Genomic DNA, 27,786 nt, shown 5'->3' with positions numbered 1-27,786 from the left:
TTACAGAACGCATACAGGAGAAAGACCATTTAAATGCAAAATTTGTGGACGTGCCTTTACTACAAAAGGCAATCTAAAAACACATTTTGGAGTTCATCGAGCGAAGCCCCCACTTAGAGTACAGCACTCATGTCCCATTTGTCAGAAGAAATTTACAAATGCAGTTGTTCTTCAGCAGCATATTCGTATGCATATGGGTGGGCAAATTCCTAACACGCCATTACCAGAGGGCTTCCAGGATGCCATGGACTCAGAGCTTTCCTATGATGAGAAGAACATTGACACATTGAGCAACTTCGATGATGACATTGATGAAAATTCTATGGAAGAGGACCCAGAGTTGAAGGATGCAGCAAGTGACTCATCCAAACCCCTTATCTCTTACTCTGGGTCATGTCCTTCTTCACCACCTTCTGTGATCTCCAGTATTGCTGCTTTGGAGAATCAAATGAAAATGATTGATTCTGTCATGAACTGTCAGCAGCTGACCAGTTTAAAATCCATAGAAAATGGATCAGGAGAAAGTGACCATTTAAGCAATGACTCATCATCGGCTGTTGGCGATCTCGAAAGCCAGAGTGCAGGTAGCCCTGCAATGTCAGAGTCTTCTTCCTCCATGCAAGCTCTGTCTCCTGTAAATAGTAATAGTGAAAGTTTTAGATCAAAGTCCCCAGGTCTCAGTAACCAGGAAGAACCACAAGAAATACAATTAAAGACAGAAAAACCAGACAGTCCACCACCTGCAACTGAAAATGGAGGCGCATTAGATCTGACATCCGCCAACCCAGGAAGACCGGTCATCAAAGAGGAGGCTCCTTTTAGCCTGCTGTTCCTGAACAGAGAACGTGGTAAGTTTAAAAGTACTGTTTGTAATATCTGTGGCAAGCCTTTTGCTTGTAAGAGTGCATTGGAAATTCACTACCGCAGCCATACTAAAGAACGTCCATTTGTTTGTACAGTCTGCAATCGTGGGTGTTCCACTATGGGTAATTTAAAACAGCACTTACTGACGCACAAATTAAAAGAGCTGCCTTCTCAGTTATTTGAACCCAACTTTACTCTAGGTCCCAGCCAAAGTACTCCTAGCCTGGTCACCAGTACAGCGCCTACCATGATCAAAATGGAAGTGAATGGTCACAGCAAGCCGATCTCTTTGGGTGAGGTTCCCTCGCTTCCAGCTGGAATCCAGGTTCCTGCTGCACCACAGACAGTGATGAGTCCGGGGATCACCCCTATGCTGGCACCCCCCCCTCGCCGGACTCCCAAGCAGCACAACTGTCAGTCTTGTGGGAAGACCTTCTCCTCAGCAAGTGCACTGCAGATACACGAGCGCACCCATACTGGTGAAAAACCGTTTGGTTGCACAATCTGTGGTAGAGCTTTTACCACAAAGGGGAATCTTAAGGTAAGAGGCCAAATACGACTGTAAAGGCTCGGGGGGAATAAGGCACTGTACTTGAACTTAGCAGGTGTTAGTGCTAAGTGTGTGTCCCAAAGACAGGAGATAAGGGAAATTCAAGGTTTTTTCAATGGTGGTGTTTCTCCTGTGTTAAAGATAGGGATTGAAAAGCGGCTGTGCAGTTATATGTGCTTTAAAACTTGTTCTGGGTATATGCACATGCACATTGTAGTTTGCCTGACACACACAATGAAACAGGCAGTCAGCTGACATACACATTCTGGCAGTTCTTGTGGAAAAGCAGTGCAAAAGAAACTCCCTATAAACCAGAAATGCAGAGTTCACTTGGCTCCTTGTGTGCCTATCACAGACTTCCATTTTCTATCCTGCTTTGCAGCCATTGCAGACTAGAAAGCTGTTTCTTACTAATTTACAACAGGTTACTATGGGACTGATGCCTCTTATTCCTACAATGTGGTTAACCATTAGGATACAGCCTTAGGAATACATTTTTACATGTCCTGATTTTTTTTATATTATATTTATTAAAATAATCAGTGCCTCTGGGATGAGGCACAATATTAAGAAAAGAGACAAGATGTAAAAAGGGGAAGGGCAGAAAAAATGCCCATCTCCTAGTACAAATAATGTACTTGGTAATCTTCAGCATGAAGAACTTCCAGCTTGCATACAAAATTATCTAACCTAAAAGGATATGTACAGTTTATTTTTGTGGTGCTGCATTTGTTTCCACGGACAAGAAACAAATGCACGTTGAAAGATGATTACAAAGTTGGAATTTCCTTTGTATATCATGACTGGGCTTTACAACTGTGTCTTAACTGGAACTGATTTGTTTTCAATATGAATTAAAAGAATTAAAAGACTTTTTTTTTTTTTTAAGCAAGCAATACTGAAGGTGCTAATGTGGAGGTGTTTCTTGTCCTGTTTGTTCTGCAGGTTCACATGGGAACTCACATGTGGAATAACGCCCCTGCACGCCGTGGCCGCCGCCTCTCCGTGGAAAACCCCATGGCTTTGCTGGGTGGTGATGCGCTGAAGTTCTCTGAGATGTTCCAGAAAGATTTGGCAGCTCGGGCCATGAATGTTGACCCCAATTTTTGGAACCAATATGCTGCAGCTATCACTAATGGACTTGCTATGAAGAACAATGAGATTTCTGTCATACAGAACGGAGGCATTCCTCAGCTCCCAGTAAGTCTAGGCGGAGGCGCCATCCCGCCTCTAAGTAACCTTACCAGTGGCATGGACAAAGCTCGCACAGGCAGCAGCCCTCCCATTGTTGGTTTGGACAAAGCAAGTTCTGAAACTGGAGCCAGTCGTCCATTCACCAGATTTATTGAGGATAATAAAGAGATTGGCATAAATTAAAAGCATTCATTATGAATAACTGTTGGACTGCTACTTGACACAACACTTGTCCTTTTCCATGTACAGCTTTTGAAGCTAAGCATTAGTTTCCTGACCTAAATGCATAGGTTCCCTTTAAAATTTTACCCATAGCAGAAATACCTAACTTTGTGGCTGCTGAAAAGTTGTCTTGCAAGATCTGCATGGTACTTCTTTCAACAGTGAGTTTGACTGTTACTGAGAACTTTAAAAACCTTTTAATTTAACAGAAACAAACAAACAAAAAAAAATCCTTGGATAACTTCGTTAGAAACAGAAAGAGGCTAGTCTACGTCCACTTTGCTTCTTACAAAACTTATTATCAACTGAGAAAGGGGGGCTTCACTATGGCATTCTGTCACACTTATTTGCTGGTTTTGTTCAAATTAGTTAGCAACATGGACTATGTTTTTAGGAACCTTAATCTTAAATAAGTGATTTAGTACCCCAATGCTGTGTATTATTACAGTATCCTTGTCTGTAGTATTTATAATGTTAAGATTATGCGGGTAACAGACAATATACTAGCCCCAAACTTAAATGAAGCTTTTGTACTGCAAAATACATCTGGCTATGTGATTTATTTTTATTTTTATTTTTTAAGCAAGTTTTGCTTTACTATAAGTAAGTGGTTAATTTCAATGCAGGCAAAATTGTGAAATTTTATTGGGAAAGATAGCATGCTTTTCATGTGCAAGTACCTGTCAGTAACAAACTTTTTTTTTTTTTTTAATTTAAGTATTTGTAGCTGCTATGTGGACAGTTGTTCTATTAAATGAAAAAAAAATGTAGTGTGGACTTTAGCTCAATGATTGGAAAACAAGTTACAGACAAACCTTAGCACCATAAATTATTCACAACTTTATAAGCAGTTGTGATTAATACTTCATGTTATCAAAGCTGTACAATAAAAAGGTAATGTTTGTATAATGTGGTTGCAAACTCTTAATTTATACTATTGCACTTTTAGTATTTTGTATTAGGGAGGTTTGTCTATAATTTGAAACTGAACAAAGATGTAAACTATTTTATAAATAGTACTTTGACTTAAGGAATAAGGGGGGAAACCCTGTTACAGTTTCTTGTTTTGTTTTAAGGTCAAACAATGAGAGACCTCTATTAACTAAGCAGAAAAGCTGCAGAGAACTGTCAGATCCTTAGGAAATATGGGGCCTGCCATTTCTTAAATTGAAATGATTCATTTAACTTTCCTACAAAGCCCACTTAAAAGCGTGACCACCCCCAACAGAATTCTGATAAATTTATCTTGGAAGTGTGATATTAATACAAGCTTAGGATAGATGAAGGAGAACATTGTGTAGGTTTAATTTTACTGTAATCTGTTCTGTCTCTTTCACACATACCCACAAGAAAGATGTTGACTGCCTAATAACACGGGGAACAAAATAATAACTTTTGGGCAGTATGAGCAGCAGTATGTCCTGTATTTATTTCCAACTCTTGCTGATTATCTTCTCAGATTGCTTGGAAGCACAATGTACTCTGATTAATTGAATATAATTTTATGTTGATTGCATTCTTAAAATTACACTGAGTAAATAAAGGGAATGGTTCCACTTGTAAGTTAGGCTGGGGATGCAGAGGAGACTGGGGCTTAATCAAAACTTGAACAGTAAACATTTTGTGTACTACCTCATTTTTGTGCATTACAAGCATGGTGTAGTCTGACACTATGAACTTCCGTCCAGCAGAATTGCTTGAGGGACATTATGGGTAGCTGGGTAACAGCGCAAGGAGTTTTATGCCCCTGAAGAATGAATCAGACAGTGAGGTCTTCTCAGTTGAGACTGAAAAATAGGACAATCTTTCTTATACGACAAAAACCATTACTGTGAGAGGATGGACTATTTCAGCCATCATGTAATGGAGTGAAAAGTGTTGCAAAGACTTATTAGCTGTTTGTTTCTATTGGAAATGAACAATGAACTATACAGCTCCGTTTTCTACAGTGATGAGATAGAGATATATAGATATATATATCTATATATAAACAAAGTTATATATCTATAATGCCTCTACAATATAACATCTTTTTTTTTTTTTTTTTTTTTTTGCCACAATATGTGGGTGGTTAGGTGTGTTTCCAAGCATTTTAAAAGAGAAAACTGAGGTGGCTCAATGTTGCTGTATTTCAGCAATTGAATGTTTTTATTTATCTGTGTCATTTTTGGTGTGTCTTTTTTTTTTTTTTGTTAGTATTTGGTACCATGTAGTGTTATCTTGATTACCTAAAGGATGTGTATACTTAAAAAAAAAAAAAAAAAAAAGGAAAAAGAAAAAAAAAAGAAAAAGAAAAAGTAAAAAAAAATGTAAAGTGTTGTAAATAAGATGGTTGATGATGGTACAGTAAGACTGACCCCATTTTGTATTCAGGGTTAGGTCAATCCTCTCTGCATGGTGAAGAGAGACACTATTTTTATACTGCGATACCATGTAGGGCTAGGAGCCTCCCTGAACCAGCTGGGAATTGTTACCTAGATCCAATATTTTTTATTATTAAATCTTGTTGGCTTGACACATCTACTGATTGAAATGGATGTCTTAGTCTAGGTTACTATTTTTGTCATATGGAATTGAATAAAGTGCAGGATGTAATATTATTTCTGAATTGCGTTCCTTGATTATTCTAATAACAGAGCAAGATATGAGAACAAGGTCACTTGTAGTAGATTGGTGTCAATGACTTCTAATCGTTGCATCTGAAAATCGGAATAAGGTCGACACCTTGTATTCAAATGCAATTCTAATATATATTAATGGTGCAAAGGGGTAGAATTCTTCAAGTCTCTTTTCCAATAAAAATAAATCCTTAAGAGCATTTCTTGCAAGACAGTAGAAGAAAAAAATATGGAGGGGAGAAAACAGCCTTTAGAAGTACTACTGTTTCAGATTGATTGCATTCTGAACAATTCTCGTGTAGTTCAACAACAAAAGCTTCCTTTTCATGTTGTTTAAGCATTTGCCTAATATTCATGATACACTGCATGATAAAATTTGTGAAGAAATTTATCAGAAGCAGTTCAAAATCTAAAATACAAAAGTAAGAACAAAACTGAGAAATCGCATCCATTCATTCCAAATGACATATTCTGTATGTTAAAACCTATGGCTTTTTTTGTTGTCGGTGTTGGTGGTGGTGGTTTTGTTGTGTGTTTTTGATTTTTTTTTTTAAGACCCCAATTTGTCAAAGCATGTCTAACTTTAAGCAAATTATTTTTTCATGTTAATTTAAATGCAAGTATTTACATTCTTAAAGTTAGGCATGTGATTAAGTATCTCCTGCAAAAAAAGCTGTATGTTTGAGTAACCTTCAAGCTTTTATAATCCAGTGATGAATGCCTGCTGCATTTAAAATGGACAAAAAATAAATAAAAGAAAAAAAATCTGAATTAATCATCTTTCAGTGGCCTTGCTATGGTTTTATAAGGTCTACGCAAAGAGACCAGTTTCCTCTGGTGACTCAACAACAACAATAGGTTTGTGCTTGTGCTTTTCACCCTGCATGCACATCCCTGGGCCTTGCTGAGAGAAAACATGATATGCAAAAAAAGAAAGCGAAAGGGCACTGATAGTTATGATACTGCTTAAAACATAAGAGGAAAATTACCTGCCTTCCTCTCCTCCCCCACAAAAAGGATGAAAGCAGAAGTATCTATTGTATCTATTTTTTAAATATGCAATGGATTGTTTTTGTTATTATAGGAAGAAAGTTCAGATTAAAATGTGTTACATGGATAAAAATTGTCAATGTCTGCTCAATTACAGATGTTTAAAAATAGAGCCATGTAGGAACTCTATAATCAGAAAAATTGCATGCTATGATATTTTGAGGGGAGGGTTATTTTACATTGTGAAAGTTCCAGCAAGGCTTTCAAACTCTTCACTTATATTTTTTCCACACGTTATTAGAAAGAGAGCACTTATGACAAATGATTGACATAACTACTTTCTTGCCTATTTTATTTTTTCTTTTGTCATTATTAGCTGTCAATATAATATCTATTCCTTTACCTATTTTGTCCTTTTTATCTTGGCAAATATTTGTTTTCTTACAGCTGCGTTTGTCTGTATTTTTGTTGCCTTTAATTTACTTCTCTGCGTGTACTCTGTCATTTGGAAGAGACCATGTACTATTTTTTTCCCTTTTTTCTCTAATTCTGCAGAAGTCAAAAGAGCTGCCTGTTTTTTTACATCTGTTTGTAAAACTAACATAATGAATGATGAAGTCATCAACGATGTGATCAGGTACGTGTGTAGCTTGCAGGATTTGCTAACAAACATGCCATTCACACTCTTTTCTTCAGATGAAGGCATTAAGTTTGTTACTGTGCTAGTATAAAGCAGTCACAGATGGTCAGGAGGATGGAGATCCCGATCCCAACTTCATTGTGCCTGCTTTTACACCACTGGAATCTTCATGGACTTCAGTAGAGATACTCCAAGTGACTAGCTATATAGTATATTAAAAGTATGTGTAGGCAAAAGCATTCTGGATTTATTTTTTAAAAGAGTGAAGAGATAATACATATATTTTAGTACAGACAGCAGTATTATCCCCATTTTAAAGGAGGCCCTGAAATCTGGGTCTAAAAAAGTTGACTGTCCCTTGACATAAAATTTGATGTGAGAATGAAATCATGAATAATCAGTCTCTTTGCATATAAATGAGTAAAAGAACTTGTAACTTTTATATACAAAAGCAGAAATGCAAGAATCTGGCTGTGAGATTTTTATGCAATGTAGACACTAACAGGAAAATTATTTCCCTTTGCAGATATTAAAGGTATCAGCAGATTAATTAAAAGAGAAATACATGTTTGTGCATGTAGCAGCACCAATATATAGTATTCTATTTTTTCAGAAGGCAGAATGGCTTAATCCACTGACAAAGTGTCATATTAGAAAGCCAAAAGCTTTGGGCTGTGCCACTGATGTATTTTAGGGAAGTGGGCAAATCTCTAATTAGACTCCTATTCTGCTTGATAATTGTAGTCTCTGGACTACAAATAGTCTGTAGTCTCTGGGAATCAGGGACTGAATACCCCCCTAACCCCCCGCCCCTGAGTCAGCTAGCACCTTGTAGTATTGGGATGAGTTGCCCTGTCTGTAAAGATGGGGAAATACTTTTGTACCTACCTCACAGGGGTGTTGTGAGGAATAATTTTATGTCTGTAGTGTTTCAAAGATGGAAAATGCTTGGTATTACCACTGATTTTAGAGAGTTTACAGTACATGTACTATTATTTATTATTTGTACTCCAGTAGTACTTACAGGCTCCAGTCAGGACTGAGAAGCCTTATCCTAAATGTTGTACGTTCACCTATTTGGGATTGATACAAAATTTTACTCAGTAACATTTTTCCAATGGCGGTTCTTCATTATCAAATATCTAATTACTCTAGTGGGTTTCATTCAATTATTTAGGTGTTCAAATTGATTATCAGGTTTAGACTACAGCTTAGAGTTATCTGATATCACATCTTGTTTTGAGCTTGTATTGATTTTCAGAAAGTGCACCAATTTTCTATGGATAATCTAGAATCAAATCTTGCTATCAGTGGAATTCTACTGTACTTTTTGCTATTAAAGCTAAACATTAAAATAAATGTGTGTGTATATATTATTATACACAAATATATAATATACATGTACCTATAAACATGTACGTTTAAAATCTCTTTAGCTGCTTAGAATTGATTTCAAAATGTGTGTTGAGTATTTTGTTCAAGCGTTATCCATCTCAGATGCAACTAAAACATCGGTAAATGGTGTTGGCCCTCAGTAAAGACACAGACTGAAAATCATGACAACAGAAGACATATCATCAGTGTGGTTATATTTATGTAGGCTTGTGAGGAAAGTTTCTAAGTCTCAAATGTGTTAACTTTAATTCATAAAAGTCTTTATTTAGTTTATGTTGAAGCAAACTATTTTATCAGGATGAGTCGCTCACTGTATATAAGTATGTTAAAATAAATAATTAATTAATTCCAAAGATAATGTTTGCTATCATTTGGATGTTGAACAGAAAGTAATTTGTTTCCCAGATTGGCAAATTATATCTAATATTTTTTTAGATGTAAGAATACATAATTATCTGATTTATAGTACTATGTTAAGCAACCCCTTAGGCAACTGTTCATGTGCTAAATATATTAGCTGAATTAATTCTATTGATACTCTTGTCTTTTTTCTTTGAGTTTCAGGAAAAGTTTTGGTTTAGATTTGTTTAAGGTGTTCTCAATGAAGCTAGTCCCACTGATTTCACTCAGGTATCTTTTGGAGTAAAGGTAGAAGCGCAGCAATGGGCAAACCTCTTTCTTTTACCTCTGGGAGTTACTGACATCTCTTCACTACCTGGTTCTGTTTACCAGCCATATTGTAGCTTGTTGCCTTCCTTAGGTATGGATTAGCACCTGCTACTCAGCCAGTTTTTCCAATCAGTTGTTTTTTCCTATTCTATTTCCTGTTGCGTGCAGCAAATGAAATGTGCACATAAAAGGATGTGATCATCAGGAAATATGAGCAAATTTCCATTTGTTTTCTATCACTTTATACTGAATAATGTGCCTGATCTGGGAGGTTTGGGTTGGGTTTTTGCTCTTTTAAACATTCATTTTAAACATTCTCTTATGTACATAATAGGTAGCAGAAAAAGTTCCCTGTGCATTGTGAAAATTTACTTAAAAGAAAATTCAGTTAAATCTTCAAACAGTTGCTAGTATATTTTGTGTTATTGAAAGTGACGTCCATCCCAGCTTTTGGCAATAGTCTGGGCCAGGCTGTGGTACTTTCGCTTACATTGGTTAGCTCAATGCTCCACAACGTAAGTAAACTAATGGCAGTGTCAACCACTATTACTCATTGGAAGGACATTTTTATATATGTTATCAAGACATATTACAATATCTGCATTCCAACCTCACAGAAGGTAGATTATCAAATGAGGTTGGTAGTTTCTGCAGCTGAGAACTTTCCTAGTCCCCTATCCTACTACCTCCATGAAGAAATTGCCAAGATTTCTTCTGTGATGACATTTCTTCTTTTTCTCCTCTGCAATCTAGCACTGCTATGCTCACGTCTTTGGTTTCTTTGCCTTGCTGTACATGACCATGCCTATGGTCATGTTTCTGCCTATTTCCAATCCATTTCTCTTGCTGGCACTATGAGTAGAAGATACCGCACAAGAATCAATATAGCAAATCTCAGCACCCTGAAACTCTGAAAAATTTCAAAATGTTTCTTCCACTCAGGATTACTGCACACTCGCATATTGATGCATTCAAGTTTATTAGCCTCAACTGTGTACTTATTACAGATATAACTAGTTCCATTCTGAAGTGTTATATAACTGGAGACTCTTTCACACTTACCTTGGTTTTCCATACTTTTCTTAAATATTCATTTTCCCCCAAACCTGCATCAAAGTTACATTTAATTAGTGGCTAATTTTCTTCTATGCAACAAGCAAACTGTGATAATAAACTTTGCTGTTATTTAAATGGAACTATCCACATAATGTGCAGAGAGAAATATATTTCAGAGGAGTGAAATATTTTGCCTTTTGTCTTTACCTTTATATTTCCAGTGCTAAACGGGAGAAAAATAAAAGGATCATATACTACATGAAAAGCAGCCAATACAGATATCATGACAATAGTGGTGTTAAGCACAAACATGAGCATGGTACTGTTCCTGAACAACAGAAAATGTGGAAGAGTTTGAGATATTAGCACCAGATTTTACTTTACTTTACTGTTTTGTTTTTAATGTATATAATAAAGAAGCAGAACCACACTCCTAAACAACTAATACAACATACAACACAATTATTAAATCATGAACTTTATTTTTTCCACAAGGGTTCACTTCTCTGAAGTCAAGAATAGTTCTGGGGGGATGCTGAGCAGCGTTTCTCCCACATGCAGCTTCTCATTAGAATTCCCCATTGGCTCAGGAAATACTCCGATTTGACAAGTTCCTTTGTTAGGCTGAGGAAACTCTAGAAACCAGAAGGCTTGTCCAGTCAATGCTAGTGTGTGGGACTATCCCAGGCACATTTCCAGTTTATCCCTGCTCCAGGGTCTTAGAAAAAAAAGTCTGTGCTTCAGTATTTCTAGAGCTTATCATTCCAAAATGGGAATGAAAATGGCCCTTAGCACATACTGATAATACAACTATAAAACTCCTCATTCTGATCTCTGTTACCCAACACAGACGTTATTCTAATTTCTACAAAATCACTCCTGATTTACACTCATATTAGAAATATCAAATGGCCACTAGTGATTAAAACATCATTTTTTAATCAGAGCAAGACATTTGCCTTTTTTTAAACCATAAATCCTAGTGCACTTTTTCTGCTATAATTAACAGCACATACTGGAGCAAATATGTTATATACAAGGTATATCTATACTAACGTATGTAACAGACCTGCACCCATTCTAGAGGCTACCTGGCCCAACAAAAGTTGCATCCATACCAATTCCAAGACTCTCACTCCCTTGAAAAATGATGGTTACATCCAAAGTCAATAATGGGATTGGCCCAACTCCCACATAACACTATAAACCCAGCCTGGGCATTGTGTGGGAGCATAGCCTTCAGCCCACGCTAAAACTGCCTGGGAAAGTGTTGTTGGCTGATGGGTTGCCCCCAGCCTCCTGCACTGGCCACATTCAGTATGGGGTAATGGCAAAGACTGCAAGGACAGATATTTCTATCTTGAAGACAGAAATACACTTTTTTGTGTGTGTGTGTACTCCATCACACCTTTACATAGCTCTATTTAACATCTCTATTAGCAGCATGGACAGTGGGATTGAGTGTACCTTCAGCAAGTTTGCCAATGACACCCAGCTCGTGGTGTGATAGACACAGACGAGGGAAAGGATGCCATCCAGAGGCACCTGGACAGGCTGGAGAGGTGGGTCTGTGCAAACCTCATGATGTTCAACAAGACCAAGTGCGAGGTCCTGCACCTGGGTCAGGGCACTCCCAAGCACAAATAGAGGCTGGGTGGAAAATGGATTGAGAGCAGCCCAGAGGAGAAGGATTTGGGAGGTGTTGCTCGACAAGAAGCTCAACGTTAGCTGGAAGTGTGCACTTGCAGCCCAGAAAGCCAACCGTATCCTAGGCTGCATCAAAAAAGTGTGGCCAGCAGGTTGAGGGAGGTGATTCTCCTCCTCTACTCTGCTCTTGTGAGACTCCACCTAGAGTACTGTGTTCATCTCTGGGGCACCCAGCACAAGAAGGACATGGACCTATTAGAACAAGTCCAGAGGAGGGCCACCAAAGATAATCAAAGGGCTGGAGCACCTCTCCTATGAAGACAGGCTGAGGGAGTTGGGGTTGTTCAGCCTGGTGAAGAGAAGGCTCCAGAGAGACCTCATAGCAGTCTTTCAGTACTTAAAGGGGGCCTACAAGAAAGCTGGTGAGAAACTCTTTGTCACAGAGTGTAGTGACAGGACAAGGAGTAATGGTTTCTTTAATTTAAATGTGGAAGAATTGCCCCGATGACATTCTGTGGTATTTGGGGGCTAGTGAAAGAGAAGGTTGTCCTGGGCAATTTGATCTAGTGGGTGGCATCCCTGTCCATGGCAGGAGGGCTGGAACTAGATAATCTTTAAGGTCCCTTCCAACCTAAGCCATTATATGATTCTATGGTTCTAAAAGAGGGTAGATTTAGATTAGATATAAGGAAGATATTCTTTAGTATGAGGGTGGTGAGGCACTGGAACAGGTTGCTCACAGAAGTTGTGGATACTCCATCCCTGGAGGTGTTCAAGGCCAGGTTGGATGGGGCTTTGAATAGCCTGGTCTAGTGGAAGATGTCCCTGCCCATGGTGGGAGGGGGTGGGGGGGAGAGAGGGTTAGATGATCTTTAATATCCCTTCCAACACAAACCATTCTATGATTCTATTATTTTATGATGCTGTGATTCTCTGAATCTATTTTAAAGTCTTTGGAATTAATTCTTTATTGGACTGCTACTTCCAACATCTTTTTCTCTTGCCGTTATGGATTTGACTTCTCTGATGTGGTTTCATAATTCACTTGCCATGCTCCTGGGAAGATGGGCTTACTCCTCCAACTCTCATGTGTGAGAAGAGAATTGCTCCTTGTAGAATTTCTAAGGGGTATCTCTAGATTCAGCAAAGATGGCAGAACATCTTTTAGGGCCTGTTTATTCATTATTTTATCTAGTTATGTTATCTAGCCCATTCTTGTTCCAGCATAAGAAAATAAACATGGTTATTCAGGAATAATATTTCCTGAATACTTGTGTAGACAAAGTAGTCTCTTAAGTAATGAGTTCAATTAGGCAAAGATACACTATGTAGCAATTCAATAACAAAAGTCCTGGGAGGTAGGGGGAGAAGAAGCTTGCCAATTGCTTACACACAGTATGCTGGATGACAACTAAAGACTTCGTGCTGTGGCATATTTGGCACATGCTGGCCTAGAGTTATGCCTAGCAACTACTAGGGTTTAAACTGTTCCTTACCAAGGTTTCAATCAAGAAAAAAAAAAAGAAAAAAATAAATCACAATAAAATAAAAAGCATGGTGTGCAAATTAGTAAGACAACAGGCTCCATTTAAAATCTCTTTGGAGATGTTCAGTCTTACAGAATAAGAAAGCCAACTTATCTTCCATTTTTGCCTAAAAAATAAATGATCTTCTTTACCAATTCACTACCCTGAGCATAGGCTGTTAGACTGAGATTTTTAACTTAAAAATTAAATAAATCTCAAAACCTAAAATATGTACAGTTTTGCAGATTTTACTTGGGAATTACAATACATTCAACATTTAGTCTATATTTTTCATTCCCATTTTTATGAGAGTTTAATATTTCCTCTAAGATCAATTAGCTGCATCTTTCAATGGGCTAAACATTCTACCATATTCTTAAAATTAGTATAAAAATATGTCCACTATATCTTCTTTCAAAAGGATAATACTTTGCAAAAATGCCTAGAAATTGTCTTTGGAGTGCAACTATTATTATCAGTTTCCACTTCAAGTGCAAACTCCTCGTAAGGAACTTATCTTGTAAAATGTAGAGACATTGCTCATTTGAGAGAAAAAATCCTTTAAGATTTAAAGCCTACTTCTAATCATTATAACGACTGTTGAAATGAAAACAAAACCCAGAACCTAGCAACACTGCACTAAAATAATATAGAATTGAAAGACTGTTATGCCAATACCTCAGAGTCATCTGTTCCTCAAGCTTCTGTTTTTGTGATATCAATGGAATTCTGCCTTCCGGAGCATTAAGCATTCTTCTGCAGTTTCTGAGGAGGTGGCTGCCAGTCAAGCCTCCTGACTGTGGTTGGGGTTAAGTCTTTGGAGGCTTAAGATATTGATACACATTTCTTAGCATTGATTTTTATGGAGAATGTTAAAATGTAAAGTTTCACTCAAATGCTTAGAATAAATTGCCTTGTTCTATTTGTCTTGAGTCACAGGGTCAAAGGAAAACTTTGGCTAATTAAGTCAGAGGTAAAAACAGATTTCAGCTGCAGAAATCACACTACAGCTAGGGAACCTGTGCTGAGAAGCCATTCACAGTCTACAAAGGTTGGAACTTTTCTACTGGAGTGGGATCTTTGAGCCATACCATACCTCACTGCTGAACTAAACACACAGTGGAAGAGCAAGACCTTAACACGGCATAAGAAAGCAGAAAGCTATTGCTGCACTGCAAGACAGAGATATGACTTGACTTCTGAGCATGTCAAACTGATGTACTATTGTTTTCATGATTAGAGTGTTACGATGGAGCTGAAGCTCTGCTGGTGATTTTATGGTTGGACTTGATGATCTTAGAGGTCTTTGCCAACCTAAATGATTCTATGATTCTGATACAGTTTTGTTTTGTTTTTAACTCATCTATATTCTAGTTTACTAACTTTGGGTAAACTTTCCTAAGCTTATGTTTAACTTTTGCTATCTTTATGCCAATAACCCATTTTGTTGCATGTTATTGTGTACTCTGATAATTGGTACTTTTCTGTTCACAGTATGCATAACTGAATAACTAGCTGAAATTGTACTAGCTGTAAATGATTTGTCTTCATAGAAATAAGAAAGCACCTATCATAGGGATGTTTTTACCTTTTTAGATACCAGATGACTTGCTCTTTTCTATTCTTACATGCAGCTGAATGGGGTAGTTTTTTCTTCATTTTTTTCTTTCAGTGTACACCTTTAAATAATGCATAGCCACTAAAGTGACTTTGTATTTGATAGCTGGTTCTCTGTTCTGAAACAGAACACGAGCAGGTGTCAGACTATGCACCTGAGACGGGGCAATCCTGAATATACATACAGGATGAGAGATGAGAAGCTGGAGAGCAGGCCCACAGGAACGGATATGGGGGTTCTGATGAACAACAAGATGAATATGAGTCAACAGCATGCCTTGGCAGATGAAAGGGCCAACCATACCCTGGGGTACATCAAACACAACATTGCTAACCAGTCAAGGAAAGGGATTGTTCCACTCTGCTCTGAGCTAGTGCGGCCTCACCTTGAGTACTGTGTGCAGTTTGGGGCACCACAATATATGAAAGGCATAAAACTTACATTAGAGAGTCACCAAAGGAGGGCTACAAAGATGGTGAAAGGTCTAGAGGGCAATATGTATGAGGAGCAGCTGAGATCTCTTGGTTTGTTCAGCCCAGAGCAGAGCAGGCTGAGGGGAGGCCTCATGGTGGCCTGCAGCTTCCTCACAAGGGGAGCAGAGAGGGGCAGGTTCTGAGCTCTGCTCTCTGGGGACAGCGACAGGACCCGAGGGAATGGCATGGAGCTGGGACAGGGGAGGGTCAGGCTGGGTGTTAGGAAAAGGTTCTTCACTGAGAGGGTGGTGAGGCACTGGGACAAGCTCCCCAGAGCAGTGGTCAAGGCACTGAGCCTGCCGGAGTTCAAGAAGTGTTTGGACAACACTCTCAGATTTTCAGGTGGTCCTGTGTGGAGCCAGGATTTGTCCTCACTGATCCTTGTGGGTTACTACCAACTCAGGATGTTCTATGATTCCATGATTCTATGAAAACAAACTCCCACTAACTTGTGCCCAAGCCTGAAGTTGTATTTCTTCTGGAGTGATGTATCTACAATATATATATTCCTCCTGTGGTTAATGTGTAGAAACTGGGGGATCTGTTTTTCTCCCAGAATGAACCTGGGTTTTAGTCACTTACTAAAACCTCACTGTTAAAGTGATCAGAAAATGTTGTTCAAATTTATAGCAAAAGCTTGAGGCATAAACTGGCATAAACTGATGACAACAGCCCTGCTGAATAACTTACCACAGCTTAGAATAAATTAAGCAGAAGACAAGAAAAATGCATAGGAAGGAAGAAAAAGGTAAGAAGGAAATGGAAGGGTTGTATAAAGAAGTGATGTATATTTATCCAGGCTGTTAAACATTTAGGAAAAAATCTCTTTTTATAGGATGACTACAAAGAATACAAGGCATCAGAAGTAGTATATAATGTACATACCTTGGGTGCAGCCTGCAGGTTTTTGTTGTTGTTGTTGTTTTATTTTTTTTTAACAGCTTGGCTTTGTTTATATACCTTAAGACAAACCTTTCTTACTATTTATTAGTATTTATCACTCTGAAAATCACTCATTTGTAATTATCAGCCCTAGCCCTGTTTTTGCTTCTGTGTCAAACTTTAAATCTAGAATTGCTCCACTAACTGCTATAAATGTTGACCTATTGCAAGTTACAGTAGTACAATAACAAATTACATGGGCTCACTTCGAACATGCAAAGTGCATCTTAGCTAAACAGAGCATTTATCAAGGACTATCTGTAGCACTTCAGCTCACGTTGCGCATGTGCTGGTCTCACAAAATTGGCCCTGCTTCCACACTGCTTTGAGCTTCTGCAACTCACAGTGTCTGTATCACACGGAGTAAGAAAGAAGGAAGGCTAATATCCGTCCAAGAGAAAATAGTAGTGGTGGAGATCTGAGGTAGTAAACAGGTGGATATGGTAAAGGACATAATTCCCCATTAGTCGACAGTGCCTTTGCTTGGACAGAGATGAATGTATTTCTTCTAATATGCAGCTCATTACAGTTAACCGCCTCCAGGCTGTTTTCTGAATCTCTGACAGTATTTGAAACTAATCAGGAAATGTCATTGATAGAGAGCACGGCTATCCACTCCCATAGACCTGCTTCACAAGCAGACCAGACTGTAATCAAACCTGTAGTTGCATTTGGTTTCTATATGTTGCCAGAAACAATTCAAAATGGTGGTTCTGATAAAACAACAAACAGTTTGATTCCCGTGGAACTTTTCTTGGCAAGCACAGTTACTGAGCTATGTTCTAAAGCCATCACATACACACCAAAGAAGAGGTGAGTACAATGTGGGGGGAGGCTCACAACTACCACCTCTGCGACTCCCTGAGTCTGAATTAGTTGGTATTGGAGCTATGATTCATGTTGCTGCTTTTCCCTTCTGAGAAAGCACGCATAGAGTAGCTGGGAAGTTAAAATGGCTGAAATGGAATGAAATGAAAGGCTTCTAGTCTGAACAGATAGGATGGATTTACTTATGGACATTGGCCAATCCTGTTCTTGCATACATGCAAGTGTATTTTGTACCTGTACTCAAATCAGAATGATACAGTTTAAAACTATATTTAAAGAAAGAGTAAAAATTGCTTACATACCACATTTATGAAACACCTGTATTTCCTGCAATGGTGCCTTGTATTTTCCTATGCCAACAACATCTGAATTCAGTTGTCTGGGATTTGCTTTCTTCTGCACCACTTGCTTATGTCGATAATAGTTTTGATCTACCTATCTTTTGCTATGAGGTCCTGAATACATGTGCATTTTTTACTCTCCTCCCTCACTTGTTTTTTCACCTTTAGTTACTGTTTGTGAACCTTTATAGCTCTCATTCTCCTGCTTTAATTAAATCTACCTATGGAAAACAAAGACATGAGATCTGGCAGCCAGGAAGCTAAGGGAGACAAGGTGGTCTGTTACTGAATAGAGTGTTGCTTGAGAGGTGCTGTTCTTTATGCATCATCATGATCATCAGATAAGGAAGAGTCATATGACACATTGCAAGAATGCTTTGAAGAAAGTGAAATTCTAATCCTTTCCCAACATAATCAGAATGATGTAAATGTACCTCTTTATATAGTGTAAAATTGATTTTTCTTTCCTGTTAACAGCTGTACGATTTCTGTTCTGCACACATATTTCTTCAAAATTGCCTAGTTCCTTGAGAATGTTACTGTTCCTTCCCTCCGCCTTTCTTTAGACCCATTCATTTTTTATTTATTTTATTTGCCTTCCTGACCCTTAGTAAGGTTAAAATGATTATTCAGCAGTTGTGTGCTGTTGAATTACCCATCTTTTGTTCCTTGGTCTATTTTGTTGTTAGTGTATTCCATAGATGCCTTTGACTCAATTATCACCGATATTGTTAATCTTTGGGCTACTCAAGATGAATTCCCAAACTGTATAAAGATGACATTGGTCTATTCTATTCTTAAAAGACCAATTCTTTTGACAGGAATCCAGGGAACTTCAATCTGTGAATGAATAAGGTAAAAAGGACAAAGTAATGATGTGATACCTTTTATCACACTGACATTGTAACTTGATTCTATTACAACTGCTCTTAGGAATCTAACTGATATCCTAGTTCAATAAAAAGTATGACAGCCTTTATTTTATGTAACAAAAATCTAGTTTGTTCTTGCACAGTGCTAGACCTTAGCCGTCAGAATTTGGTCAAAGGAGTGCAAAGGGCTGTGCTCTGTTCTCAAAAGTAACTTCTGTGCTTGGAAGCCTAAGAAGTCACATAGATGTCCCATGATATGAAGAAATTTTAATGATAAAACTATCTTGACTGGGGAGGGGGCATGATAGTTGAAACTAGCAAACTATTGTACTTCTGAATTCTCACAGGGAGGCAGGTGTGCTAGAAAAGAGGTGTTTTACAAACTCACTGGACTTTTTCAGCAGCTTGAGCTGAAGTAAAGCCTATGGTTTGGCATGTTTCTTTAGAGGCACAGTGAAAGGCCTCAACATGCATTTGTATTTGTCTCAAGCCTCCTGAAAAGTTAATGTGTAAATATGTAAATTGGAATATGCAGATCTATTTTAACATTTGAAGGGAGGACATGCCTGGCTACAGCAGCAGTCTAAGAAGTCAGAAGGTGACCCTAGGGATACCTGTTTGCATTGTGGACTCCAGGTTACTTTGAGACTGTCATGGTTTTGGCTAGGACAGAGTTAATTTTATTTATAGAGCCTCACACAATGCTGTGTTTTGGATTTTTGATGAAAATAGTGGTGATAACACACTGATGTTTTCAGTTGTTGCAGAGCAGTGCTTACACAGAGCCAAGCATTTTACTTCTCATGCTGCCCTGCCAGCAAGGAGTCTGGGGGTGCACAAGAACCCGAGAGGCGACACAGCCAGGATAGCTGACCCAGACTGCCCAAAGGGATATTCCATATCATATGACATCATGCTCAGCAATAAAAGTTAGAGAAAAGATGGAGGAAGGAGGGGACATTCAGAGTGATGGCATGTCTTCCCAAGAAACTGATATGCATAATGAGCCATACTTTCCTGGAAGTGGTTGAACACCTGCCTGCCAATGGGAAGTAGTGACTGAATGCCTTGGTTTGCTTTGCTTGCATGCACGGCTTTTGTTTTACCTAGTAAATGGTCTTTATCTCAACCCATGAGTTCTCTCACTTTTACCTTTCTGATTTTCTTCACCATCCCACCTGGGGAGAGTGAGCATGCAGCTGTGTTGCACTTAGCTGCCTTCCGGGGCTAAACCACCACAGAGACACAAGCAGGATAAAACCACCTTTCCTTCCATTCCAAGGAGAAGTATTTCAGAAGGTAAGACCATCACTTCAAGGATGCAGCTGTCTTTTGAGCTTGTCCTGCATGGCAGGACAAGGTAGGGTCTTACATGTCCCTCTCAGGCTGTGCACCGTACCAGCCCTCACCTTCACCCTTTTTCCTGAATCTGTGCAGCAGAGGGAAGAAGTGGAGAATATGAGCAAAGACCAAAGGAACAGCTCTGATCAAACTGTACTGGCAACCAAAGCACAGTTTTGTTTAATAAACAAAACCCAGTTAATAAATATTCCTGTGCATTTGCATATTACTTGTGCAAACTTCTCCAGCATCTTGAAAGTCACAGACTGACTTGACTCCTTTGCACTAACCAGCCCTTGTATTGGGTTTACGTGGCAAGGGCCTGGTCGCAGAGGTGCTGCAGGAGTGGCCTCTGTGAGAAGAATCCAGAAGCTGCCCCATGGCAGATCAGAGCCAGCTCCGGTGATTCAAAGATCATAAATCCAATTTCTTTAAGTGATTTATTCTTTATTGACGGCGCCGGATGCACGGGGGATCTTTCCGCCTATCGTGCATCCCGAAGTGAAAAGCCGTCCCAAATTTATACAGCACAGTGATTAATATTTTATTAACGCCTATACATATTCATTATCTAACCCCGCCTACTCTCGCTTCTCATGCTAATCAGTTTTTTGTGTCCTGCGCCTGCGCAGATCCTCTCAGTGGTCTTGGGCAGGGGTCGTCGAGCTGTGGTCGGTGGTCTCAGAGAGGAAGGCCATAAGTCTTCCTCACAGTGTACTTTTCACCCTTGATCAGGATTCTGCTGAATTAGCTTTCTTCCTAACCGCAAGGACTGTTTTTTCTTCGAATCTTCTGCTCATTATTTTCTTATCTTGGATTCCAATGTCTTGTTCGAGATATATTGCCTGTATATGTCCTATTTCGAGATACATTGTCCGTACATCTGTTTCCTGCCCTACACCTAATGTTCTGTTCTCCTTTAATAGTTACATTCTTAACCCTTTCTTATCTGGAATCGCCTCAGCTTCCCTAATCAATCCCCCCTTTTCTTTTCCCCATGCAAATTCTTTTGCATTGCATGCCCTTATCATTAGCAGTATCGCAGTAACATACATACAAATATTCCTACTACCAATAACATAACCAGATCAGTAAAAACTTGTTCTAACTATTGAAAGTTGGGTAACCATGAGGTTAACTTATTCCATATTTCCTCAAAGCCCCATGAAATGTTATCCTTACTAATCTTATACAGAACCTTTGTTTGTTTCTATATTTCCTCTATGTCGGTAGAGACCTTTCCGAATACAAAAATTCTTCTTCCCAGCCTCTACGATATGTATCCCTCAATACCTTGCCATGTACTTTCGTCAGGGAAGCTAATATTGCCATTCGTTGTAACAATTTCCAATTCCAAACAAGTATTACAAAAGACAATATTAAACTTATACCAACTAACATCAATAGAACAATAATTGGGTGACACAATGTGTTCAAAATCCCAGTTGCAGTTGGCGACCATCCAAAGAGTTTGTCCCACCAGCTATGATCTGTGTCTTGTTTTACTCTTTGCAAAACTCTGTTTATTTCTTTTGTATCATGGTGGACAGTGATTAAAGTCTTCTCTCCATCTTCCTGAATGCCTTTTAAAATTTTGATCAGGTCTTGGTGTTTAAGTAATTGCTTCACTAGCGTGAGGTTCATCCCAATAGGTGTGGGTAATAACTTGTGATACATTGTGTGGTTGGACTTGATCAACTGGTGGGATACCACTGGTGCTGAATATAAAAAATCACACCCGATGATTCTAACAAAGTTACAAATACAAAAGTTAGAGTGATTTTTGCTAGGTAGAGTTATGTTTTCCTTATCTACTTCTACAAAAGCACAAGCAGTTCTTAAACACACACAGCCTTGACCAATATATACAAGCACAGTCTTTTGACTAGTATTTGGATGAATTTCAAAGTGGCAAACACCTTGCTCAGTGTCAAGACAGACATCCTGAGCATCAATTGTGTTGCTCTCACAAATAAATCCTTGTTGTTCCCGGGTAACACATGATTCTAGATTCACAGACTGCCATTTCCCGTTCTTCATCTGGGCCCAGGTTCTATGCTCCGAAGGATAGAGCACTGTTTCCTCATGATTTAACCCTAGTGCAACAATGGGGTGGATAACATAAACTGTAGCATTACGTATAGAAAGCACAAAGGCAGTAGCCATGTTAATAATGGGATCATAGGTAAAATTTACCAGAGTCCACCAAGATTGGAACTTCTTTTCAAAATCATTGGCATTGTCCCAAACAATCTTTCGGACTTCAGCCGGAAAAATGCCTTCACTTCCTTCCCTAATGATCAAGGCAGCCGTTGCCTGCATCCATAACTGTACCTGTATACAACTAAGAGCTAAGGATACATTATCTTGGGCCATACTAAGTGCATCTATTATTAGTCTGTGGTCCTGGTCTTCAGCCTTTTCCCATATTGGTAACACCTTTGAAACTTGCCATTGGCTAGTTCCCAATGCCAGTAAGGATGATTGCAGGGGCTGTTTTAGTTTTGTCTGTGGCTAGCTTATTCATGGGCCTGTTTCATAAATTTTGGGTTCCAGCTTGACTGGGGCTTGGGCATAGGTTGTAGGGGAAGGAAGTGCAATAGGGGGTCTCACTGTCCAAAAACAGTTAACTGTTAATATAAAATTATACCAACAATCTAATTTACCTGGGCGGATACAACCTTCTTGTTGGCCACTTTTGGAAGTCGGTTTTACTAAAATCCCAGTTGCTTTCTCGTGGGCTGTTCCATTAATCATTCGGCACCCTATTTCAATTTCGTCCCCTACAGTTCTTTGGTGTATCCACCCTTCCCCTAAATTTTGCCATTCTGATAATGCATGTAAATGATCACCATTTGTTCGCCAAATAACCACAACAGCTAACTTTCCATTAATGCTCTTATCCTCTGTGGTTACAGCTTCAGACCAAGGCCACCCACCATTCTCTATCATCATAGAAGCACCTTCCAATTCTTGAATCACAATTACAACTATAAGCCACAGAAATAAAACAATTCTGTTAACTAAATTTCTGCTAACTACATTACTAAATACTCCTGACCATAGTGTCTTCATTTCGCTTGACTGAACTTTAGTTTCAGTTCACCGTCACCCAGCGTTACTTTCCAGGGGGCTTTTGGAGCTTTCTTCACTCTCGAATAATGGATCCAGGCCGTCTGCTCCTTAATCTTGATGGCGGTATGTGTTGTCAGCAGCACCTGGTATGGTCCCGTCCACTTTTCTTCCAAAGGTCGACCTGCAAATGCTTTTACATACACATAATCCCCAGGTTTAAAGGGGTGGATTGGTTGGTCCAGCCCTCTAGCCCTGGTTCCTGAGACAACTTTAGATATTTGATCCAACTGTTTTTGGAGTCCTATTAAATAATTATACAAGTATCCCGACCCCAGTTGCGTCAGGTCCTCCCCGCTGAACAAAAACTGATAGGGTCTTCCGTATAATATTTCAAAAGGGCTTAGATTTTCCTTTGTCCGTGGTTTTACTCTAATTCTAAGTAAAGCCAAAGGGAGAGACTGAGGTCATGATAAATTAGTCTTTTGTCCTATTTTGGCTATTTGTTGTTTGATTAGATGATTCATCTTTTCCACTTGTCCGCTTGCCTGTGGTCTGTAAGGGGTATGGAGTTGCCAGTCTACCCCTAAGACCTTACTTACTTCTTGAACTATTTGCACACAAAAATGAGAGCCTCTATCCGAGGACATTGCTGCCGGAATTCCGAAACGCGGTATTATCTCATTCAGTAAAACCTTAACCACTTCTCTTGCCTTGTTGGTTCGACAGGGAAAAGCCTCCGGCCACCCGGAAAAAGTATCTGTCAAAACCAACAAGTATCGATACCCCCCTTTTCTTGGCAGTTCTGAAAAATCTATCTGCCATTGTTGTCCTGGATAGTTTCCTTTACTGATTATTCCGAACTTTACCCTATTTTCTGTATTAGGGTTATGATGCAAACAAATACTGCATTGCTGGGTTACTTGTTTTACCGTAGTATACAGATTTCTTCCCACCAAGACTCGACTCAGATTTTTATATAAGGTGTCTGCTCCCCAATGAGTCTTATTATGTTCTGCCATGACCATAGGCCATATTAAATTAGAGGGTAGTACAACCCTATTATCTTTCAGGTATACCCATCCATCACTCCTTGCTTTTCCTCCCAGGTCCCCAATTAACTTTTGATCTTCCTGTGTGTACCTAGGTTCCTGTCCTTCACCTAAAGTTTGTATTTTACCGTCTGGTATTAAAGTGAGCGCTTCTGCCTCAGCCAATCCGGCCACCCTTTTTGCTTCTTGGTCAGCCAATCGGTTCCCTACCTTGAAGTCAGCGGTTCCTTTTTGGTGTCCCCGGCAATGTATAACAGCCACCTTCTCTGGGTGCTTTACCGCTTCCAACAACTTCAAAATCTCCTCAGCATATTTTATTTGTTTTCCTTGGGCCGTTAATAATCCTCGTTCCTTCCAGATAGCCCCATGTGCATGCACCACACCAAATGCATACTTAGAGTCTGTCCAGATATTTACTTTCTTTCGTGCTGCTAGTTCCAATGCCTGCGTAAGGGCAACTATTTCTGCTTTCTGAGCAGACGTCCCAGGGGGTAATGGTTTCGACTCAATTACCTGTTGAGTGGTCGTCACCGCATACCCTGCTTTGCGTTGTCCTTGTTTCACAAAGCTGCTTCCATCAGTATACCATGATTCGTCCGCGTCTTCCAAGGGCTCCTCCTTGAGATCTGGTCGGCTAGAATACACAGTTTCCATAGTTTCGATACAATCGTGGACCACTGGCTCGTCAGGAGCGTTACTAAGGAAAGAAGCTGGGTTCACAATGTTAGTAACCACAATTTCTACGTCATCTTGCTCCACCAGTATTGCTTGGTATTTTAAAAATCTTTGAGGGGATAACCAGTGTGCCCCTTTCTGCTCCAAGACTGCCGAGACAGTGTGTGATACCAGCACGGTTATCTTCTGTCCCATAGTGAACTTCCGAGCCTCCTGTATATTCATGATGACAGCGGCCACCGCTCGAAGGCAACCCGGCCAACCTTTACTTACTTCATCCAGTTGTTTAGAGAAGTAGGCCACAGCTCTCCTGTAGGGGCCCAGCTTCTGTGCCAGCACCCCCAGAGCCATCCCTTGTCTCTCATAGGAGTACAACCAAAAGGGTTTAGACAAGTCCGGTAGACCCAAAGCTGGTGCTCGCATTAACTCCAATTTAAGCTTCTTAAAGGCAGCCCGTGCTTCCCCCGTCCAGACCAATCTTGATTGGTTATTCTTGATGAGGTCATATAGGGGTTTTACAATTAGTCCATAATTATTAATCCATAGACGGCACCAACCTGTCATCCCTAGAAAAGTTCGTAATTCCTTAATGGTCTGTGGTTCTGGGGTACGGCAGATAGTTTCTTTCCGTTCTGTTCCTAACTCCCTTTGTCCCCCTGAAATCTCAAACCCCAAGTAAGTTACACGTGACTGAATCAGCTGAGCCTTCTGTTGAGAGACTCGATACCCATTCAAACCCAGAAAATTAAGGAGACTTATCGTCCATTGCATGCAGCTGCTCCTATTCTCAGTGGCTATCAAAAGGTCATCAACGTATTGCAGCAGAACTCCTTCGGTGTTTGGGGCCTCCCAAACCTCAAGCTCTTTTGCTAGTTGATTCCCAAAAATCGTGGGGCTGTTTTTGAATCCCTGCGGCAATACGGTCCAGGTCAATTGAGCCTTTCGTCCTGAGTCTGGATTTTCCCATTCAAAAGCAAAAAGCTTCTGACTTTCTGGGGCTAAAGTCAGGCAGAAGAAGGCATCTTTTAAATCCAGTACGGTAAACCAAACTAAATTATCTTTTAATTTAGTCAGTAATGTGTACGGGTTGGCTACCACAGGGTGTATATCTTCAGTGATCTTATTTATAGCTCTTAAATCCTGCACTAATCTATAGTTCTTCCCATCTGGCTTCTTAATTGGTAGTATAGGAGTATTATATTCAGATTCACACTCAACCAGCAGTCCATGTTTTAAAAACTTATCCACTATCCCCTTAATTCCTTTCCTGTCTTCTAATCTTAGGGGATATTGCTTAATCTTAACTGGCCTTTCCCCTGGCTTTAATCTCACCACTATCGGGGCTGCATTTTTGGCTCGCCCAGGGATGTCAGTAGCCCAGACTCCTGGGTAAACTTGGTCTAAAATCTCCGAAGGTACTTTACCGATGGGGTCTGCTTGTATCAGCGTTAAGCTTAGCGCGGTTATCAGCTTTTCTTCTCTCACCTTTAACCCCACCTTCCCTTTTTCAAAGACAATTTCCGCTTCTAATTGTTCTAGTAAATCTCGCCCCAGCAAAGACTTCGGGGATCCTGGTAAATATAAAAACCTATGTATTCCCATCTGTTTCCCTAACTTATATTTTAAAGGCCTTAGGAAAAAGGCTTTCTCGTGCTGGCCTGTAGCTCCTATCGCCGTCACAAAATCCTCATCCTCTGGTATCAATTTCTGGTTTAACACAGAATAAGTCGCTCCTGTGTCAATTAAAAACTCCACTTCCTGTCCTGATTTCCCTAGCTTAATTTTAACCAGCGGATCTGCTAGGGTAGAATCCCCCGGTCCACTTCATTGGTCGGGAGATACACTAGCTACCATCAACCTGTTCTTCTCCCGTTGTTTCGGACATTCCCTTTTCCAATGACCCACTTCCCTACAATATGCACACTGATTCGGTCTCAGGGGAGGCTTTACTGACCTTCCCCTTATCCCATTCCCTCTTCCTTTTCCCCGAAAAGGTTCTTCTTGCCTCTGTAAGGCCGCAACAGTTGCCGCAGCAATAGCCCTACCCAGCCTTTGTTTCTCATTCCCTTCTCGATTCCTAAATACCCTCCATGCCTCTTCCACCAGCCTTTCTAAATCTCTCACATCCGGCTCTTTCATTTTCTGAAGCTTCCGCCTTATATCGTCCGCAGACTGACCCAAGAACAATGATACTAGCTGGACTTTACCTTCCTCAGAAGAGGGGTCTATCGTTGTAAATTTTTGCATTGCTGTCCTTAGTCGATCGAGAAATTCTGACGGGGTCTCAGTTTGCCCCTGTTTTATGGTATATAACCTAGACCAGTTTACAGACTTTGGTATCGCACTTTCCAAGGCGATCCTAATCCATTCCTGATATCTTTTTAATAACCTATAATCACCCTCATCATTATAGTCCCAGTTTGGGTCCACTCTGGGCACATATACCTCCACAGTTCCAGGTAAAACTCCTGACGTTACCTGGGTCTGTACTTGAGTTTGTGCATTCTTAATTACCAGTTGCTTTTCCGTTTCCGATAATGCTGCCAGCATTATCTCTATATCTTTCCAATCGGGATCTAAATTCTTTACAATCAGCTCAAACCTCCGGGCCACTGATTCTGGATCATCCCGGTATCCTTTCACAGCTTCCTTCCATGAATCTAACTCAGCAGTTGTGAAAGGTACTTTTATCCGAGCTGGTCCGTTAGCCCCCATAGCCTGTCGTAACGGGGCTTGAATAATGGGCCCGACCTTACTTCGGGTTCGAGCCGTGATCGGGGTAAAGTCTCCATTCCCCCAACTCTCATTTTTCTTATCTATTCTGCCGTTTCCTGAGCTCGCCCCCACGTCTCGTTCTGTTATCTGGGGCGGGGGGACATAATCCTCCATTCTCTCCTCTGACTCATTCAATTTCAAACATCTCTGCCCGATACTGCACGCCGAACAACATCTTTTCATTTTTCCTGCCCCTTCCTTCTTCATATCCTTTTCTATTGCCAGGATCAAAGGATCCTGTGGGGCTAAGTTAATTCCACACTCCTTCTGCCATTCCGGGTGGTTTCTCAAAGTGAAAAACATATCTGCGTATGACACCTCATCCCACTTTCCTTCTCTCCTTAGAAACAACATTAACTGTAGTAAAGTATTATAATTTAAGGTTCCATTCAGTGGCCATTTTTCCTCACAATCCAACTTATAAAG

The 27,786-nt window shown here is 39.8% G+C and overlaps 2 protein-coding genes across 4 annotated transcripts in view; one reads left to right on the top strand and one right to left on the bottom strand.

Annotated features, from left to right (window-relative positions):
- The window catches only part of SALL3 (spalt like transcription factor 3), a 21,102-nt gene extending 17,119 nt beyond the window's left edge, over positions 1–3,983 (top strand). For all 3 annotated transcript variants that reach the window (XM_048075844.2, XM_066992051.1, XM_066992050.1), the window contains 3 exons: positions 1–848; positions 1,065–1,405; positions 2,360–3,983. The exon at positions 1–848 is cut by the window's left edge and continues 2,089 nt beyond it. In XM_048075844.2, the coding sequence (XP_047931801.2) occupies positions 1–848; positions 1,065–1,405; positions 2,360–2,791 (1,621 nt within the window). In that variant the 3' untranslated portion in view covers positions 2,792–3,983. The remainder of the gene's footprint in view (positions 849–1,064; positions 1,406–2,359) is intronic.
- A 16,224-nt stretch (positions 3,984–20,207) lies between these two features.
- On the bottom strand, positions 20,208–22,162 carry LOC136790061 (uncharacterized). Its single transcript, XM_066992049.1, has one exon. It carries the CDS (start codon positions 22,160–22,162, stop codon positions 21,008–21,010), a length of 1,155 nt encoding a protein of 384 aa, XP_066848150.1. The 3' UTR covers positions 20,208–21,007.
- Between the last annotated feature and the right edge of the window lie 5,624 nt (positions 22,163–27,786).

The sequence above is a fragment of the Anser cygnoides genome, chromosome 2, assembly GCF_040182565.1.
Source record: "Anser cygnoides isolate HZ-2024a breed goose chromosome 2, Taihu_goose_T2T_genome, whole genome shotgun sequence".
In the NCBI taxonomy this organism is placed as follows: Eukaryota; Metazoa; Chordata; class Aves; order Anseriformes; family Anatidae; genus Anser; species Anser cygnoides.
This window is presented reverse-complemented; position numbering and strand designations above follow the sequence as displayed.